This window comes from Hippopotamus amphibius, chromosome 9 (assembly GCF_030028045.1).
Source record: "Hippopotamus amphibius kiboko isolate mHipAmp2 chromosome 9, mHipAmp2.hap2, whole genome shotgun sequence".
Classification (NCBI taxonomy): Eukaryota; Metazoa; Chordata; class Mammalia; order Artiodactyla; family Hippopotamidae; genus Hippopotamus; species Hippopotamus amphibius.
The window spans coordinates 1,450,251-1,468,103 of record NC_080194.1 but is presented as its reverse complement, the minus strand read 5'-3'; the positions used below and the strand labels follow the sequence as shown (position 1 = coordinate 1,468,103).

Below are 17,853 nucleotides of genomic sequence, written 5' to 3'. Positions count from 1 at the left end.
GTGCTTTGGCCAAGGTCACGGGGTATGTAGGAGAGCCAGGATGGCAGCCCCATTCTTACTAAGAAGCCAATACTCTTCTCTTAACATGAGCTCAGAATCTGGACTTCCGATGAAGCTTCCCGCTGATGCACACTCGAGAGAGAGGCACTGCTGGGAATTCCCTGGCGTCCAGTGGCTAGGACGCTGTGCTCTCACTGCTGAAGGCCCCGGTGTGACGCCTGGTTGGGGAGCTAAAATTCTGAAAGCCATGTGGCGTGGCAAAAAAAAAAAAAAAAAGAAAGAAAAGGAAAAAAAGAGAGAGGCATTGCTCCCTACCGCCCCATAGAAAGCTCAGCTCAAGAGGAACCACACCCGTCACTTGGAGGCCCGAGCTGCAGGGTGACTGTACACAGCTACAGAGCAGCTTTTTCAAGTTCAACCAGAAACGAGAAGGCTTAAGGGGTGTCCTGTGAGTGCTGGGACATGACAGCTACCCCAGCGTGGAAGGGATTACAACGGGAAAGGGAGGACTCCTCACCCACATCAGTGAAGGATGCTTTTCTTACACCAAAACTCTCTTCTCTTCTCCTAACAGCTGGCGGCATTGGTGGAGACATAAACCTTACTTAATGAGGATACATTATTTGAAATGGCCCTAAACTACATCCAGGCCAATCAAGGGACCAATCCACTGAGTTCAGCTCCTTGGGCAGCTTACTCAGTAACCGTCTCTCTCTGAGAAGGAGGCCCATGTAGCAAGACAAAAGAGACACGACTGAACGGGGTGGCAGCCAAAAGCCACATGGAAATGGATCTAGTCTCACCCAAGAGACACCTGGAGTCTGGAATGAGCTGGTGCCTAACAGCCACTGCTTGAGAGGTCAGCGCTTGCACAGAAAACGGTGGAACCAACAGCAAACGAGGTAAATGGTTGGCAGCAGGAGGCCAGGACATGCACCCCTTGCTGATGCGGCCCCGCCTGGACCCACGCGGCCCTGGCTGAACGGAAAGCCTCTGCCGTGTGCCCCAGAGGCCCTTGGAGTCTCCTCTTATGGGGGCGTTTAGCCCACTGTGGGACCCCTGTTGACTGATTAGACCAGAAGCCTCTTGGCAGTGGGAACTGTATGATACACGGCTTCGTATTTGCATTCACTGCATAGTTCAATGCCTGGTACGTAGTGATGATCAACGCAGGTTTGTGAAATGAATGAATGACACATCCCTCTAGAACCTTACGAGAGCTGGAGTCACAAGGAAAAGAGAAGCCCAGAATATAAGAAAGAAAAGCAGTTCCTTCCTACCTACCCTACACTCAAGAAAACAGGAATCTTCTTCTTCAGGTGGCGTGCTAGCTCTATCCAGGTCAAGTTCACTCCCTTCTCCAACAAGAGTGCCTTTCCCTGGCTGTATTATCAGGCTGTGGTACGGACTCTCCTTATTTCTGCCCCTAGATCCCTAGAGGCCAGCCTTACCTGCTTTGGAAATCTATCAGATAAAGTCTTCTCCTGGTGGGCCCTCTCAAAAGTGACACCGTGAGACACGTGACTACTGCTCGCAACAAGTTCAGCCTTCTCTCACCACTCAGACACAGGAGAGAAGGCCTTAGTGGTCAGCTTCCAAAGTTATGAGGCAGAAGAACACAGTGTTAAGAACATGGGAACAAAACAAGCTAATTCCTGGCCATCTGACCTGGGCAAGTAATGTAATCTCTTTATACCTTAGTTTTTCATCTGGCAAATTGGGATAATAAGAGCTCCTACCTCCCGTGGACATTATGAGAACTAAATTACCTAATTCATAGAAAGTCCTTAGCGTAATGCCTGGCATGTACGAAGTTCTCAATAGATGACAGTGCCTACTATTACCATTATAGAATTTGACTCACCCAGACTGTCTTATCCAGCCACCCCATGATTAAGCCCTAATATTTCAGGGCTTGAGATGTCTAAAACCCCAACTGTGTGCCAAGCTGCAGTGCTGCGCCCGTGGCTTAAGCTGGTGGCATGAGCGACCACAGGAAGAGGCAGAAGAGAGTCTCGTGGCGGGAGTCCCGCTTTACCGCCCTTCCCTGGAGGCGCTTAAAGTAGATGGCATCCTTTATCCTTACCTAATTTGTCATCCACCAATTCGTAGGAGGCAAGTATAAAAAAGAGCGTTTAGAACCTAAATTACAGAGCCATTTGGAAATGGCTTCACTTCCTTTTTGTGTGTGAAATGGGGGTAATAACAGTACCTAGTTCATAAGGTTGCTGGGAGGTTTCATGAAATCATACACGTAAAGTACACCGTAAGCAGCTGTTGTTTTTGTTGCTGTTGTTAATCCCATCATCTTCACCTGCGTCCTCTCAACCCAGTGATTTAGCTGTGTCTCCGTAGAGCTCCTCGAAGGTCTGCTCACCCTGCCTAGAAGCTCAGTCAACAGATTTTAGAAGCCCAACAAAGCGTGAGTGTGGCTGTGCTCTCTGAGGGGCTGCTCAAAGTATTGTTTTCCTCTCCCCCTACATCTCAAAACCCAAGGCCCACAGGGTAACACAGGGAGCAACAAACCACTTCGCCCTTTCTGGGAGCTTTTTAAAGCCTCCCTCCATCAAAAAACACCTGGAAGGTAGTTCTTTACGCGTCGGGTTTCCCGGAGAAGGTGAAGACAAAGCAGAGAGGGGAGGTCAACCTAAGGCGAAACACAGGCAGTCCCAGCCAACCTCCTCTGGCATAGCTGAGGTATAAAAGATGCTCTTCAACACGCAGTGTGGATTAGAGGGGTAACAGCATAGGCTCTGGGTTCAATCCTAGGTCAGTGACTCACTAGCTGCGGGACAGCAAATGGTCCAGGCCTTAGTTTCCCATCTGTAAGACAGGAATCTAACAGAATCTACCTCAGAAGGATACGATGAGCAGTAAATGTGATAAAACACGCTAAAACTCATCAGAGCCCCAGCAATACAGCAAAGGAGGCACATGTTAACTGCCCAGAAGTACATTTGTAATTTTTAGGCCACATGTCCCAGCTTGTTGTGCAGAAATGGTCACCAGGGATCACTCCCAGAGGAGCAGAAATTCTCATTTGGGGGGAGGTATATTTTAAAGCCTTCACTTTTACTGCTCCTCTGAACCTGTGGTTGAAATCTCTTGTTTAAACCGCCAGTGAGTGTGGCCGGGGAGTGGAAAGAGGAGGGAAGTCCCCTTTCTTATTTGCTAGGCTTACGGATATTAGAACCTGGTATCTGTATGTGGTTTCCAGAAGGCTGTAGTCAACCCAACAGAGAAACTCTCTCTTGTCCTCATCCACGTCACGGTGACAGTCGGGTTCCCAAGGCTGGGGCCAATGAAGGGAATATTGGGAGCATTTCCTCCCACCGCCGCCCTGCAGGCCAGGCAGGAAGTGGAGCTGCTGAGCGAGCAGAGATCACGGGAGGTGCTTCCAACCTCGAAGCTTGTCTCTCCTAATGCCCTACCCTGTACCTGCCTGGCCCTACACCCAGATGGGAGGTGGGGAGGGACCCTCTCCTCCAAAAAGTCGCTGCCTGGAGCCAGGAACTTCCCGGCCCCAGAAGGCCTCCGGTGATAAATTATACAGCAGCACCTCTGTGCTGCCTCCCAGCCAGATGGGAGGTTTGCTCCCAGTCTTCTGTTTCCGGCTTTGCAACTCCGATCCTCCCCGGCTCTGCACAGAGGTGAGAGGGGAGCCCCCGTAGGCTGTGTCCGGGCTTGCAGCGAGTCCTGGCGGCGAGGCTTCCCCCAGCTGGGGCTCAGGCAGCGCCCCTCCCCTCCTCACTCTAACCTGAATGAGCAGGGGAGCAGGGCGTTAGGGAAACTTGCAGGCAACCCACTCAGCTGTGAGCAAGGATGGGAATGCCTACGTGCTGTGAAAGAATGAAGTCTGCTTGGAAAGGCCTAAGAGGTGCCCAGGGGCATCAAGGATGTTTGCTTCTTGCGAAATCAAAAATGCAGAACAGACTGGGATGGGGAGGGTGGGGGGGACTCGAGGGGGGGAGTCAAGGAGGGAGGGAATACGGGGATATGTGTATAAAAACAGATGATTGAACTTGGTGTACCCCCCCAAAAAAATAATTTAAAAAAAAAAAAATGCAGAACAGAAAATGGAGTCAAACGACCGCCCGGAAAGCTAGAGAATCAGCTCTTTTGAACGGCTGCCTTGGTTACGGTCAACTTTCCACGGCCCCCACAACCATCACATCCTTGGCACCAACTTGAAGAAACAAAGAGACAACAGGGGTCAGACTTGGGGGTGGAGGCGCCGGGGCTGTGGGGGGGCAACCCACGCGCTTGAGACCCGCGTCAGTTATCCCTGCACGCTGACAGGGCTCCTGATCACCAAGGAAGGCAGCCCTGCCACAGCCCAGCCCCCACACGGGGGCAGCGCTACCTTACGAGCTCCGGGGCCTGACGCCTCTCCCAGGCCGGTGGCGGGGAGAGCTTGGAACTCTAAACTCTTCCAGCTCCGCCAGCACCTCTCACCCCGGGTCACAGCACCCTGAGGGCGCGATGCCTGGCGGCGCCCCTGACCACAGGGCTTGTAACAGGGAAGCTCTCAGAGGAAAGCCCCACCTCCCAGGCCCTCTCCCAGGAGAACGAAGGCAGCGTGGGCCCCCTAGACTCAGGGTATAGCTTAACAGACCTTTTTTCTGAACGGTGGACAGAAAGGGCATATGCTTCGTTTCCATGAGGTTTTCAAGGGAGAAAGGAAGAGACAAGATCTTTAAAAAAGAAAGCAAAAAAAAAAAAAAAAAAAAAAAAAGGCAAAAAATCAGCTGAAATGAATGAAGGGCTGAGCCTCCATGTTAGCACATGACACTGTCGCATAACGATTTGTGTGCCTGGTCCCCGTAGTCCAAAGGTGAGAACCATCTCTAATCCACCCGTGCAAACACGCTAACAAACAACGAACATTTATCCAGACCTATGGCAAGAGCGTCGTTGTCGGACTCTGCGCTGAATGGTTTGAACATGCCATTATTTCATTTAATTTCTACAATATCCTCACATGATCATTTATTACTGCTCCGCCCCACCCCACCCCCACTTACAGACATGAGCCCTGACGTTCAGGGTGCTAAAGCACTTTGTACACAGACCCAGGCCTGCGTGTGCCTCTGGACCACGGAGCTCTGCGTGCAGCGATTAGACGGGCGCTCGACAAATGTGTGTCTGGGGAGTGAATGAGCGCATGAATGGGTGCAGAGCCCAGTTTAGGGAATGCTCCTGAGTGTGCTGGGGAGAAAGAACCTACCCTGTCAGCTCCAAGCTGGGAGGAGCACGGCAAGAACAGGCACTCAGAGCTATTTATAGGGCCAAAGCCTGGCTCTGCCGGCCAACCAGTCGGCATGAAGTCTTTCCTGGGACATGGAATCCCATCAGGCTGGGAAGGGGAGAAGGGCTTCCAAAGCTGAAGATGAGATGGCAACCCAGACACAGTCTGGGGCCAGATGCCCCACGTCCAGGCAACTGTGACAAAAGTCATGGCTAAACTGTGTCAAGGAATGCAGAGACTGTGGCTGGAACGGGCTAACAGATCTAATCGGCCACCGGCATGGAGCTGTCTCAAAATTCTGAGATGCGTCCAATCACACAAAAAAAGACAAGACTACTTCTTAAAGTAGTCTCCAAAATTCTGTTCCTATTTTGGAAGCTCCTAGGATCGATCTTCTTTTCAAAGAAAAAGCAACATAGTCAGTCTCTCCTGTTTTCCTTCTTCTAAAGGGATCAAGATTAGCAGTCAATAAAAAAGACCTGTCAAACGTCCTGTCCCCTGTGACTTCCTGTGTTCTCTGCGGGCCCAGAAGATGGACATGCCCAGCGTGCTCTGTGTGAGACGTGGCCATACTCAGTTCCTTGCACCTGTCATTCTTAATACCATGTGCCATTCCCAGAGATGTCACCTGATATTCAACAGGGGACAGAAGAGGAAATCCAAAATCAGTGACAAGCCAAGCATCTTTCACAAGTCCTGTAAGATCAGGGACAAGGTCAACCAAGCACCACGACAACACCAGATGGAAAAGAAACCAGTCACAGCTCCACTCTTTTGCACTCATCCTCAGAAACAACCCTCTATCTACCAAAGCTTACCTGGAAGAGATCTCCAAGACAAACAGGGTTCCCACTCTTCACATGGGGGCGGATGGTCCAAGGCCTCCCGTCACCCCTCAACAGGAAGATACCCAGGCCTATTACCAACAAGCAGGTTTCCTCCCCAAATCTTTAAGGTTGGAGTATTACATAGGCTCAGGCCAATTCCACAGGCTCTAGGAAAAGCCCCAAGTACCAGCAGCATCCAAAAGGGCACTTTAAATTTTAATGCCTTGAGTTTATTCCTGGCTGAGGTCGCATCTGCCTAACTGATCTACCACGACACACTGTCCTCTCCCTGAGCCCCTGGGCGGGGTCCTCGTGATGACATTTTTGGTTGAGCGACCGCTCGGCCTCACTAGTGAGCCGCGACTCTGTCCCCTCCAGGCCTCCGACGGTGGCTCAGTATCAGGCTAGGTGGAGTTCAGATCCTGGTGCCACCGAGTGTCCCTGTGCACACGCACAGAAAGCCTCCCGTGCTTAGAAGTTTCCATTAAGCATTTTGTCCTTAAAAAGAACCCAAAGAGTTACCAAGAACCCTCCCATCCTTCTTCCATGAAGCATAAAATATCACAATTTTCTACCCCCGTTCTCAATGCAGACATAGTGTATGCAATCTTGACAGCTCCGGGGCAACAAAATCCACTTGGCCAGTCTCACGCCGGAACCTTCCAGCTCCCCTTTCCCTAGGGCAGAAGGCGACAATCTCCTCTCTGGCTTTGTTGGTATCCGTTTTAGCCCTTTTTTTTTTTTTTTTTTTTTTTTCCAGTGCCGTGCCATTTCCCTTGATCTTTTTCAAAACTTCCTCCAGGGGGCCGAGAGGAAAGTTCCATCCTCTTCCCTTGCAGCCCGAAGGGGAAAAGCCCCCAAAAAGCATAGCTGTCCCTTTAAGGGGCCCATGTGGTGGGAAGAGCAGCTACATTCCTACCCCAGTAGGGCCGCTGTCCCGACACGCCGAAGAGGCTACAAATAACCTTCCAGGAGGGAGCCGGGGAGGGGGAGAGCGCAGCGCGAAGAGGAACGTGGGTCGGCCAGGCTACCGCTCCGAGAGCGAGAGTTGAGCGCTCGGTCGGGTTGGAGTGGGCATGGAAAAAAAGGCATTTAAAACCCACGGGGAGTTTAGATAACAGGCACGAGGACTCGGTTTTGGATTTGGGAGGTAAACCAATCCTTAAAACAAGTGCTCCGGCATCTCCACGCCCTGCCAGGCAAGTTCCGAAATCTGCACGCGAGCTCCCTTTACGTGAAAGAAAGAATCTGCGCAGGGCCGTGGACTACAGACCCGGTCGTTCTGAACCCACCGCCTCGTCCCGGCGGCGGGGAGGCCGGGAAGATCTCCGATCCCCTCCCCGGCGGAACAGCGGTGGGTGCCCAGGGTTGGGGTTCAAAGGTCAACGTTCTTTCACCTTGGGGCACGCACTAGAGGCGGCTGCTCAGTGGATCGCGGGGTGCACCCACGGTCCTAGCCGGCTGCGGAGAAACAGAGACCCTGGAGCCCTCATCACACCCAGCAGTCGCGTACGGGCAGCAGACACGTTATTAACAAGGAGCAGATGGAGAGCAGTCCTGCTGCCATCCCTCCGGCTCCCCCGAGGGCCACCGCGCGGCCCGGGAGGCGGCCTTCTCGGCTTCGCCGACACCCGCCCCCCCGTCCCGGCCAGGACGGATCTGCGGGAGCCTTCCAGCAGTTTCTTCCCTGTGTCCCTCCTCTGCCCCTTTCCCAGCCCTGTTTTCCCCTCCCCCGCTCCGGGAAGGATCCAGGGCAGGAAGCTGATTGGTCACAGCCGGGAGAGGGAACCCAAAACACCACTAAGTGGAGATGCTGCGAGCAAGTCGTGCCCAAGGACCCTCGGCGGGAGCTCGGTCCGGAGTCCGAGGACTGTTCCTCGAGTGGAGGAATCCCTAGCGCGCAAGTGCTCGGATTCCACCGGAGCCTCCCCGCGACTCGCCCGAGACCCCCGGCCCCTCGAGGGAGGGCCCTCCACAACCTACTGTTCAGCCACCATCCTTCCCCGCCTCCCTTTCTTCGCGCACACTCGTCCAAGGACCCAGGGCCCCTGTGTAAACCTGGAAGGGAAGCGCCCCGCTCTTCAAAGAGCAGCGAGGGAAGGCGGGCGAGCGCCCGGGACCTCCGCGCCGCCGGGCCCGGACCCGGGCCGGGCGCTCCTCCGCCGCTGCGCCGTCTCGGAGCGCAGGAGCCGCGGGAGCTCCGGGGCCGCGGCCTCCGGGCGCGCGGGGTCTCGGGCCCCCAGCCGGCGCCGTCCCGGACCCGGGGCCAGCTTCCCCGGCGCGCTTACCGTGTGCGCAGAGCAGGGCGCCCAGCAGCAGCGCGCCGCACGGCCGCCTCATGGTGCCGCCGCCGCCGCGCGCCCGGCAGCGCGGGGTCCCGCCCGCCCCCGGGGGACGGCGCGGCGCAGCGGTCGGCGCAGGGGCCCCCGCGGGCCGCGTCCCGGTCCCCGGCGCGCCCGCCCGTCGCCCTCCGGCCGCTGCTGCCTCCCGCGCCGCGCGAGCCGAGGCCGCCGGGCCGGCGGAGCGCGAGGGGGTGTCCCGGGCCGGCCGCCCCGCCCCCCGCGCCGCCGCGCCGGGTCCCGCCCCCCGCGCCGGCCCGCCCCCTTCCCGCCCTCGGCCCCCCGCCCCCCGCCCCCCGGGCCCCGGGCCCCACCCGCCGGCGCCGCCCGCGCGGGCCCCGCTCGGCTCCCGGCCGCCCCCACGCTCCTCGGCCTCGGGAGGGCCCCCCCCCCCCCGTCCCCATTACTCCTGCCTGAAAGTCCTCAACTTCAGAAAGCGCTGTCCCAGCGGCCCCTCGCGGGCGGCTCGCTCCAGCTCTGCGCCCGAGAGGTGCCCCCAGGTCGCCTGGACGTGACCCCGGCCCGCTGCGGGCCCCGAGTGCGGCCTTTGCTGATGTCTCAGCACGCGCCAGCTCGCTGATGCAGAATCCTCCCGGTCCTCACGGACATCAAACGAGGGACGTCAGGGGGCCCGCAGCGCTGCGTCGAAACGAGCCTTCTCACGGTCCACATTCCTTCCCCGAGATGTCCTCCCCCTCCCCCCACCGCCGTCTAGGCAGCGCCGTCCTAGGCCGAATAATTCCACGACCCCCCCTTTTCATTTCCTCATTTCCTGAGGGGGTTGTCTGGGGCTTGTCGCCTCGCGCAGACACCCAGAACTGGCCCAGACGCGGTTCCTCTTCGCTGTCCCCGTAAATCAGAGCAGTTAGCCTCTTCACCTTCTTGACTTTCTGATCCTGGCAAGGAAGGAAGGGGGTGAGGAAGGAAGTCCTTACTTGCAGTCCTATTCTCCCCGAGACCTCAGCCTCCTCCCAGCTTCAGTCTCCAGGGCCTCCTAGCAATATTTAACTTTCGGGCTAGTACACGAAGTCATAAACGCCTCTCTCGTCTCAGCTTCGCGGCCTGTGCCTCTCCCCAGTGCACGGGAATCATACGGATTCGTCTTGGTACCACCTTCCATTTTCTAGGTGCAATCTGGTCTTGCTGCTTTCGTCCAAGTCCTCAACTTCCTGAGGGTCCTGCGTACCACTTTTCCCTCCAAGCTGGTATGCCAACAGTTTCCGGCTTTGGATAGTCCTCGATTTTGTGAAACCACTTTCCTCTCACTAGTAAATAGAGTGAGGAAGCCCCAGATGCCCCGTGTTAGCTGAGGGGAACGTAATTTGGTATTGTGCAAAGAGAATATTAGGAGATTTCTCCAATGAATTGGTTGCTATTTCATCCTTGCTTGTGTGCAATTTTTCAAAGGCTTTCACTTCAAATTCCCATCTTTGACCAAAGCTAACATTAACTTTGCAATAGCAAGGGGAAAAAATGCGGTGTTAACTCCTTCTTAGCCAGTTTTTCTCTGTTCTGTTTTGCCTGAAATTTTCGCGCGGATGAAATGTGGTTCAACTAACGTCACCATGGTAACTAACACCGAGGCATTCTCTGTGTGTGTAGTTCTTCGCGCTGACTGCAGGCGGCAGTCGAGTCAGGTCAGGCTCCCTTGATCTCACTGCGAGGAAAAACCGTCAACCTTTAAGGCCTATGCCCTCATAGCCTAAAATCCAAGGAGAAAAAGGTGAAAAAGTAGAGGCTTAGTCTCAACCCCCCCTCCCCACAACGATTTTTGATGCAGCCTTTGTTGGTTTCAAGGTTTCAATGTTATGTTGCTTACGAAGACTTGCTTTTGGACCTGTTGAGGAAGCCCTGATGATTCTGGAGACCATATTTTTTCCCCACAATGAAAGCTAAGGAATAATGAATACATTTGTCCCAAAAAATCCAGAACAGGCGGTCACCATACTTTCAACGTCAGGGGATTAAGAATTTATAAACAGTTTCCACTCTGTATTCAAAAGACAGGTTCCCTTCCAGAGGGCGTGATTTGTGTTGTTTTTCTGAGATTGAGGAAGAACAGGGAGGCTGGCCGTCCCCGTCTGACTCAGGCTCAACAGACTGAGTTTTCTGCGTGCATCCCGAGCCCTCCGCCTCCTCCGCGGTTCCGCACGGTTCTGGTGCACAGAGCCATCCCTGGCTGCTGTGAGTCACTGGGAATATCAATGGGTAGAAATGAACTTCATGCATAGTCCCTGGCTGGGTCACCCCCTAGGGTGAGTTAAGTCTTGGCTGTCAGAACCTGCTCTCATGCCAGGAGGGCTAAGCCATATTTATTTTTACCAGGCCTCTCAGACTTTCTTGTTTGGAATGAGAGATCCTGAAAAGTATGCCAGAATGGGCTGTTTGTCTCCCTTTTATTGTCCTCTGGGACATGCCCCTAGGAAAGTTGTAGGGGATTGCTGATTCCAGAGGGGTCTCGGAGACATTGGTTTCCTCAGAAACGCCACCCCTTTCCTTCATCCTTCCAGGACAGACCAGGGGACTGAATCGCCAAGATCAGAATACTGCCCTGAATTAGACCATCACTAATGGCCTTTTCAAAGGAGACACAGGGAGTGCTACAGAAACAAGATCGAAATGGGCACTATTCTGATCCAGTTGGCTTGGTAGAATCCTGGTAGAACCCAGGCATCATTCAACCACCTGAATGCTAAACATAATTCTTCTCAAAGAGTAAAAGGTTTGACAGTTCACACTTTAAAACAGTGGTTCTTAATCAGGAGTGATTTTTGCCAACATGGGGAAATACCTGGAGACATTTTGGGGAGTAGGTGTTACTGGCAAATAATGAGTAGAGGCCATGAATACTCCTAAACATCTTACAATAAGCGGACATCACTCCCCACAACAAATAATTATCCAGCCCAAAATGTTGATAGTGCTGAGGCTGAGAGACGCTGACTGAAAAATCAAGAACATGAGTCTTAAAAAAAGAATTGCTCCATCTCTAGAATCACTTTCTTGTGTGAATGGAAGCAGGAATTCTTAAAGCTATAGAATGGAAAACAAGAGAAAGCACGATTAAAGGAGCTAAAAGAGTCCTATACCTGTCTGCCTAGGGATGCCTGTTTCCAATATTAACTCACTTAGTGGGAGTGAGTATTTATTATGGGTGTGTTATGTGCCAGGCACTGTAGAAGCAGCAGGAAACAGATATACTGGGTCCCTGGGTCCCTGGAACCAACAGTCTGATGGTTGGGGAGGCTACAAGTATACAGAGGCATTAAAAGAATGATCTCACAAATGAATTTAAAGGTACACATGGGGACTTCTCTGGTGGTCCAGTGGTAAAGAATCCGCCTTCCAATGCAGGGGACGTGGGTTCGATCCCTGGTTGGGCAACTAAGATCCCACATGCTGTGGGGCAGTTAAGCCTGTATGCCACAACTACGGAGCTCATGCACCTCAATGAGAGAGAGAAAACCGCATGCCACAACGAGAGAGAAGCCCGCGCGCGGGCCGTGACGGAGAGCCAGATGAAGAGCCAGTGCATGGCAACTAAGACCCCATGCAGCCAAAACAAGAAAAAATTGAAAAAATAAAATAAAATAAAGCTACAAATGATAGGGGCATTCAAGGAAAGGTACAGGGTTCTATGAAAGGACAGACTTGATTTAGATTTGGGCGTTCAAGGAAGGCCTGTGAGAGGTACTAACACAGCTGTGTAAAATTCATCAGGCTGAGTGGATGGGGTGGGTCTTCTAGGCAAATGGAACCGTGTGTACAAAGGCCCTGAGCCAGGAAAGATTTATAGAAAAATATCATTAACTTTTAGCAATGGTATACTTTTATCTAGGTTCAGGGGGCTGCTACTGGAGACTAGAAAAAAACAAAGAAAGAAAGAAAGAAAGAAAGAAAGAAAGAAAGAAAAAGCAAATATAAGGGAATAGTTTGATTTGCATTTTTGTGCTTTCTTTAATTGTAAACACTCCATCCCACCACTTCTAGTACCAACATTTTCACGTTCCAGCTCAACAGTGGTATTTGAGTCAGGATCTGGGTACCATGGCTGATTCAGTTCCCTGGCATAACTTTGGGCACGCCCTGAAAAGTGGGACTTCCTAGACATATTCTTTATCTCCTGAAAGCTTGATGGTCACACACCTGGCACACATAAGTACAGCTTTTGCAGCAAACATCTCAGGATATCTTCTTATTACAGCAGCAAAGGTGAGTTTAGAATGGTGAATGCACAGATGGATCAACAATGACTAAGTATTTAGTAACAAACATGACTCAAGCATCTGTGTAAATGGTCTGTTTTCACACATGCCCTTTTAGAATTCATTTTCTACACAGCAGCCACAGTGGCTTCCTAAAAAACAAATCTGATCATGTTATTTCTAGGCTTAAAACCTTCCAATGGGCTTCCTACTGCATTTAGAATAATAGCTGTACTTCTCACGTGTCCTTTGAGGTCCTTCAAGAGCTGGACTTTGCCTAATTTTTTTTTTTTTTTTTTTTTACCGCTTTTCTCCTTACTCATTCTGCTCTAGCCACACTGGTTTTCTTTCAGCTCTGCAACATGCTATCATTTCTTACAACTTTTGCACAAGCTGTCTCCTCTACTTCGAATGCTGTTTCCCCAGACCCTTCCATGGCTGCTCCCAGCACAATGTCATAACCTCAGAGCTTACCACCTTGCATTTGCCCTGTTCTCACTCAGCCTTTCCCCTGTTTTATATAGGAGGTTGGATAAGGGTTCATGGAGGTGGGGCCATTTTGCCAAAGTCTTGGAGGATGTGCAAGTGTTTACCAGGCAGAAAATGTGGGAGAGGTACATTCTAGGTGGAGAGAAGAGCTTATCCCAAAGCAAGAGGGTGTGAAAAAGCTCAGTATGTTTGAGAATCGTGAGTAGGAAGGTATAGCTAGAGAATTAAGTACATAGGGAAGAGTGAGTGGCACAGTGGCTGGAAAAGTAGGTTGGGACCAGACTGTGAAGGAATATACATGTCTGCATGTTAAGGGATTTTGCTTCATCCTGGTAATAGTGAGTTAGCAGTGTTTTTAAAGTAAGGAAGTAACATGGTCAAACTTGAATTTTAGGACAATAAACTCGTAACAATGTAGAGGATGGCTTGGGGGAGAAAAAACAGACACATAGACTGCACCTGATATTCTAAAGTTTGGGAACTTCCAGTTCATATCCCAAGTTTATTTAATGATCCCTAGTAGATTCCCTCTCTCCCTCCTGGACCAGCTATCTTCGCTTGTCTGCATGCAGCATCGTCTCTATGCCTTTTGTTGAGTTAGTTGCTTTCTTCCTGGGTATTTCTTAGACATGGTGATCTGTCACACAGAGTGTTTAGGTGTAGGAAGGAGATACCAGTGCTTCCTGGTTGATTTTTAATCTCCCTTTCAGTCTCTCAGTGATGCCTTGCCATTTGCTGGCCTTTGTATGTAATGAATTCATTTCATGAGTTGGTTCCTGTGAGGCAACCGTAAGTCCTGTGGATTGGATGGCTTTCATTCTATAAACTCCTAGTCTAACGTGGGGAAAAAAGTCTATTTAAGGAATTTATTGTCAGGCCCTGTGCATGGTTCTAGAAATTTAAAGATGAATGAAGACTGTCTCTGACCTCCAGGAATTCAGAATCTAGTAGACTAATTCGAACTGGTTTTTTTTTTTCTTAATAACATAAATATTTTTAAAGTCTACTTTTTAAAATATTGGTTCTATTTCATTTCCAGCCCTTAGCCACATGCAGACCTGTGAATATCAACATTTGTAGAACACTCCACCCAACTACAGCAGGATATACATTCTTTTCCAAGTGCACCCAGAACATTTACTAAGGCATATTTACTAAGGTAGCCCAGGTTCCAGATTGTAAAACAAGTCTCGATAAAGGTAAAAATCTTCAAGTCATATAAGGTTTCTTCAGGTATATCTGACCACAGTGGAATTAAACTAAAAATCAGGGAATTCCCTGGTGGTCCAGTGGTTAGGACTCCACACTTTCACTGCCAAGGGCCCTTGTCAGAGAACTAAGATCCCACAAGTCACACAAAACAAACAAACACAAATAACCAAAAACCTGAAACACCTCTGGAAAATCCCCCAATATATGGAAATTCTGAATAATACACTTCTATGTAACCCATAGGTCAATGAAGAATTCCAAAGGAAAATTAGATAATGTTTTCTATTTTAGTTTATAAATTTAAATGTTTATAAAAGTACAAAATCACATTTTTGAAAACTGGAGTTCTTTTTGTGGGAAGATCTATTTATAAAGAAATTTCATTTCTTTATAAATACACAGGTATTTGGGTCATCTGTTTATTTATTTATTTATTTTTAATAAATTTATTTATTGGCTGTGTTGGGTCCTCATTGCTGCACACAGGCTCTCTCTCGTTGTGGCAAGCAGGGCCTGCTCTTCGTTGTGGTGCGCGGGCTCCTCATTTCTTTGGCTTCTCTTGTTGTGGAGCACAGGCTCTAGGCACATGGGCTTCTGTAGTTGTGGCACATGGGCTCGATAGCTGTGGCTCATGGACTCTAGAGTGCAGGCTCAATAGTTGTGGTGCACAGGCCCAGTTGCTCCGCAGCGTGTGGAATCCTCCCGGATCTGGCATCGAACCCACGTCGCCTGCACTGGCAGGCAGCTTCTTAACAACTGCATCACCTAGGAAGTCCCATCTGTTTATTCTTGAGTGAAACTTGTTAGTTTGGGTTTTAAGGAATTTTTCCATTTTACCTAATTTATTAAATGAGTAGCGTTGTCCTACTATTCCCTTAGTGAAAATGACATAAATATTTATCAAGGTACATACTCCAGGACACAGGAAGTCACAGCTAACTTTTGTGCGCTGCCAAGAAGGATCAGAAAATCTTCCTCGTTTTTACACTACATGAACACGTAATTCCCAACTCTTTTTGCAGCACTGAAAATATAAAATAACAAGAAGGTACAAGTCTGTAATTGTCTTTGAGCTCCAGTTCAATTTAAGCCACCTCTTCTTAACCACTTTCTTGTAATGCGTTAGTATTCTTTAACTGCCCAAGAATTTGTGAACATTTCTTTTTTTTTGCAATTTCTCCCAAAGCTCTGGTCTGTTGACCTGTGGCGGTCCAAGATGATGTGTCTGTAAATCGCATTTTAAACTAAACGTGCAAATCTCATACAGTGGCATCACACAGTTTCTGGGCGATAAATCTTTGAAGGAGAGCCTAGGAGCTCAGCATGAATTTCATGACCTGCATTTCTTAGTAGCTACTTCGCCTTTAGCATCTTTCTACTTGATGAGTTGATAAAAGCTTGTCCTAGTTTCCCGAACCTGTTTTGCAGCGATAATGCAGACTGCATTTTTTTCTTTCTATTGTTTCCTTGAGGTTTAAACCTATTTGGTATATGTCTGTTTGCTTTTCAATTCCAGGGAGGATTTCCTTCCCTATCTGTCCCTTCATAGGTCCTCCGCAGAGCCAGAGATGGCTATTACTTTTATATTAAAAATTATAATCTGACAAATTGATGTCTCAACATATCTTCTCTCGTGGGTATTTTTCCTGCTGTTTTGAATTTGATGTTTCCATTCCTTATGCGGTAGCACTGACCGTCATATCTCAAGCACTCACCGTCACATCTCAAGCGCTCTGTCGGTTTTGATCAATTTCATATCACTTGCTTTTTTCGGGATTGTGGAGTTGATTTCTGATTTACCTGGATGATTATTTGTTTAGGTAAAAATTTCAGAAGTATGTGATGATAATTTAAGAACCTGAAAATCCCATCCAGATAGAAGGCTGACATGTTTTTCTTTCCTTAACATTCAACAGGGTCACAGAAATACACTTGGCTTTAACAGTTCTTATGTATTTCCCCTTTTCTTAAGACCTGATATTGTGTATGTTTCACTGAAAAACTTCCTTCGCCACTGATGGGTTGCCAAAACCTATTCATATAATGTATGGCAGAAGAGAAATCTAAAAGTAATGACTCTTTCTTGGGAAAAACAAACACTGTATGGAAGGTCATCACTTCTGCTTAAAAATCGTTTTAAGAATTTTCAGGCCACTCATTTATTGGTTGTTTGTTTTCAGGTTATAATGCATGCCTGTTATCAAAAAATCTAAGAATACGGAAAAGTATAAAGAAGAAAAATGTAAGCAGTAATTCCACCACCATTAAAAGGCTACCTGCTATTTCTGTGTAACCTCAAATTTTTTTGAAGCCTCAGCCTAGCAACCACCTGCCCTTTTCAAAGTCTTCCTCCTCAATAGACTGTTTAGGACATTAAGACTGGAAGACTGACTTTAAATATAAGGGCCCTTAGGATTTTTATGGAAGGGATGGGGCTGTAGGAAAAACCTACAAATTGCTCCAGAGATGACATCTTGTTCTTATTTAGCTTTCTTTGAGTCATTAACAGTCGGGCGCCACTGGTGCTGAAACTTATCATTATTATAACCGCAAATGGGTTAATGCCCAAACAAAGCTATATTCTTGGGGCTGGTTCCCAGCTCCACCACGCAGACCCCAACAGCAGCACCCTCCAAGTCCCAGGATAATACTCCACAAATCAGGGGATGTCAAATGTTCAGCCTGGGCTCAAAATTCTCTTCTTTTATCTGGGAGCTTCCAGTTGCTGGCAGGGCAGAGCAAAAAGAAAAATAAATAAATAAAAACCAAGCCAACAAACCCTAAAAAAAGAGGCTGTGTGGTTTAGCGGTCAGACCACTAGCCTGGAGGTTGAGATCGCTGAGATCCAGTTCCAGCTCTCCCACTGATTGGCTGGATGATGGTAGACAAGTCATTTTCCTGACGTGTTCCTCGGTCTCCCCACTTAGAAAAGGGGGAAGGAAGTGCATTAGAAAGTTTTTATGAGGACAAATGAAATGATCTGCGAATAGCTTCAAGTTGCTTGGAAATAAAATGAAATTGTAATCCTTAATAAGTATCATCCTATTACTTTATTAATTGTATAGTAAAAAGCCACAGGTGTAAAAGTTATGAAACTCCCATACCCTCAAGGTGCATGGGGAGTGCAGTGGGGGTGGGAGGCAAGTGTGGAGGCAAAAGGCAAATTTTTTTTTTATTCAAGTTTGCAGGACTTCACATCAAATACCAAATTAGTAAATTTATTACTTCAAGATAATAAATGCTGCTCTGAGTTTAGCTCTGTCCCTTTATCGTTACCAGATCCAAACTCAAGAGTGACTCACAGAAGCCTAGAAATGAGACACATATACAATTTTAAGGGAAAGGGAGAATTAGGAGGTTTGAAGCTTCTGCTGGAGGAGGCTAAGAATAGACCACTTAGAACACAAAGAGAAGAACCTCCTCTTTCCTTTTCCTCCCAGTGTAGGTGGTCCACTGGTTTCCCAATCGTTCCTTTGAAATAATGGTTTTTGTTTTCTTTCCACGAAACCTCATCTTGGGGGCGGGGGGGGGGG

The 17,853-nt window shown here is 49.3% G+C and overlaps 1 protein-coding gene across 1 annotated transcript in view; it reads right to left on the bottom strand.

Moving 5' to 3' along the window:
• Positions 1-8,509, bottom strand: part of LRP4 (LDL receptor related protein 4) — a 42,878-nt gene extending 34,369 nt beyond the window's left edge. The window contains exon 1 of the mRNA XM_057747843.1: positions 8,364-8,509. Within this exon, the coding sequence (XP_057603826.1) occupies positions 8,364-8,415 (52 nt within the window). The 5' untranslated portion in view covers positions 8,416-8,509. The remainder of the gene's footprint in view (positions 1-8,363) is intronic.
• Positions 8,510-17,853: the final 9,344 nt, after the last annotated feature.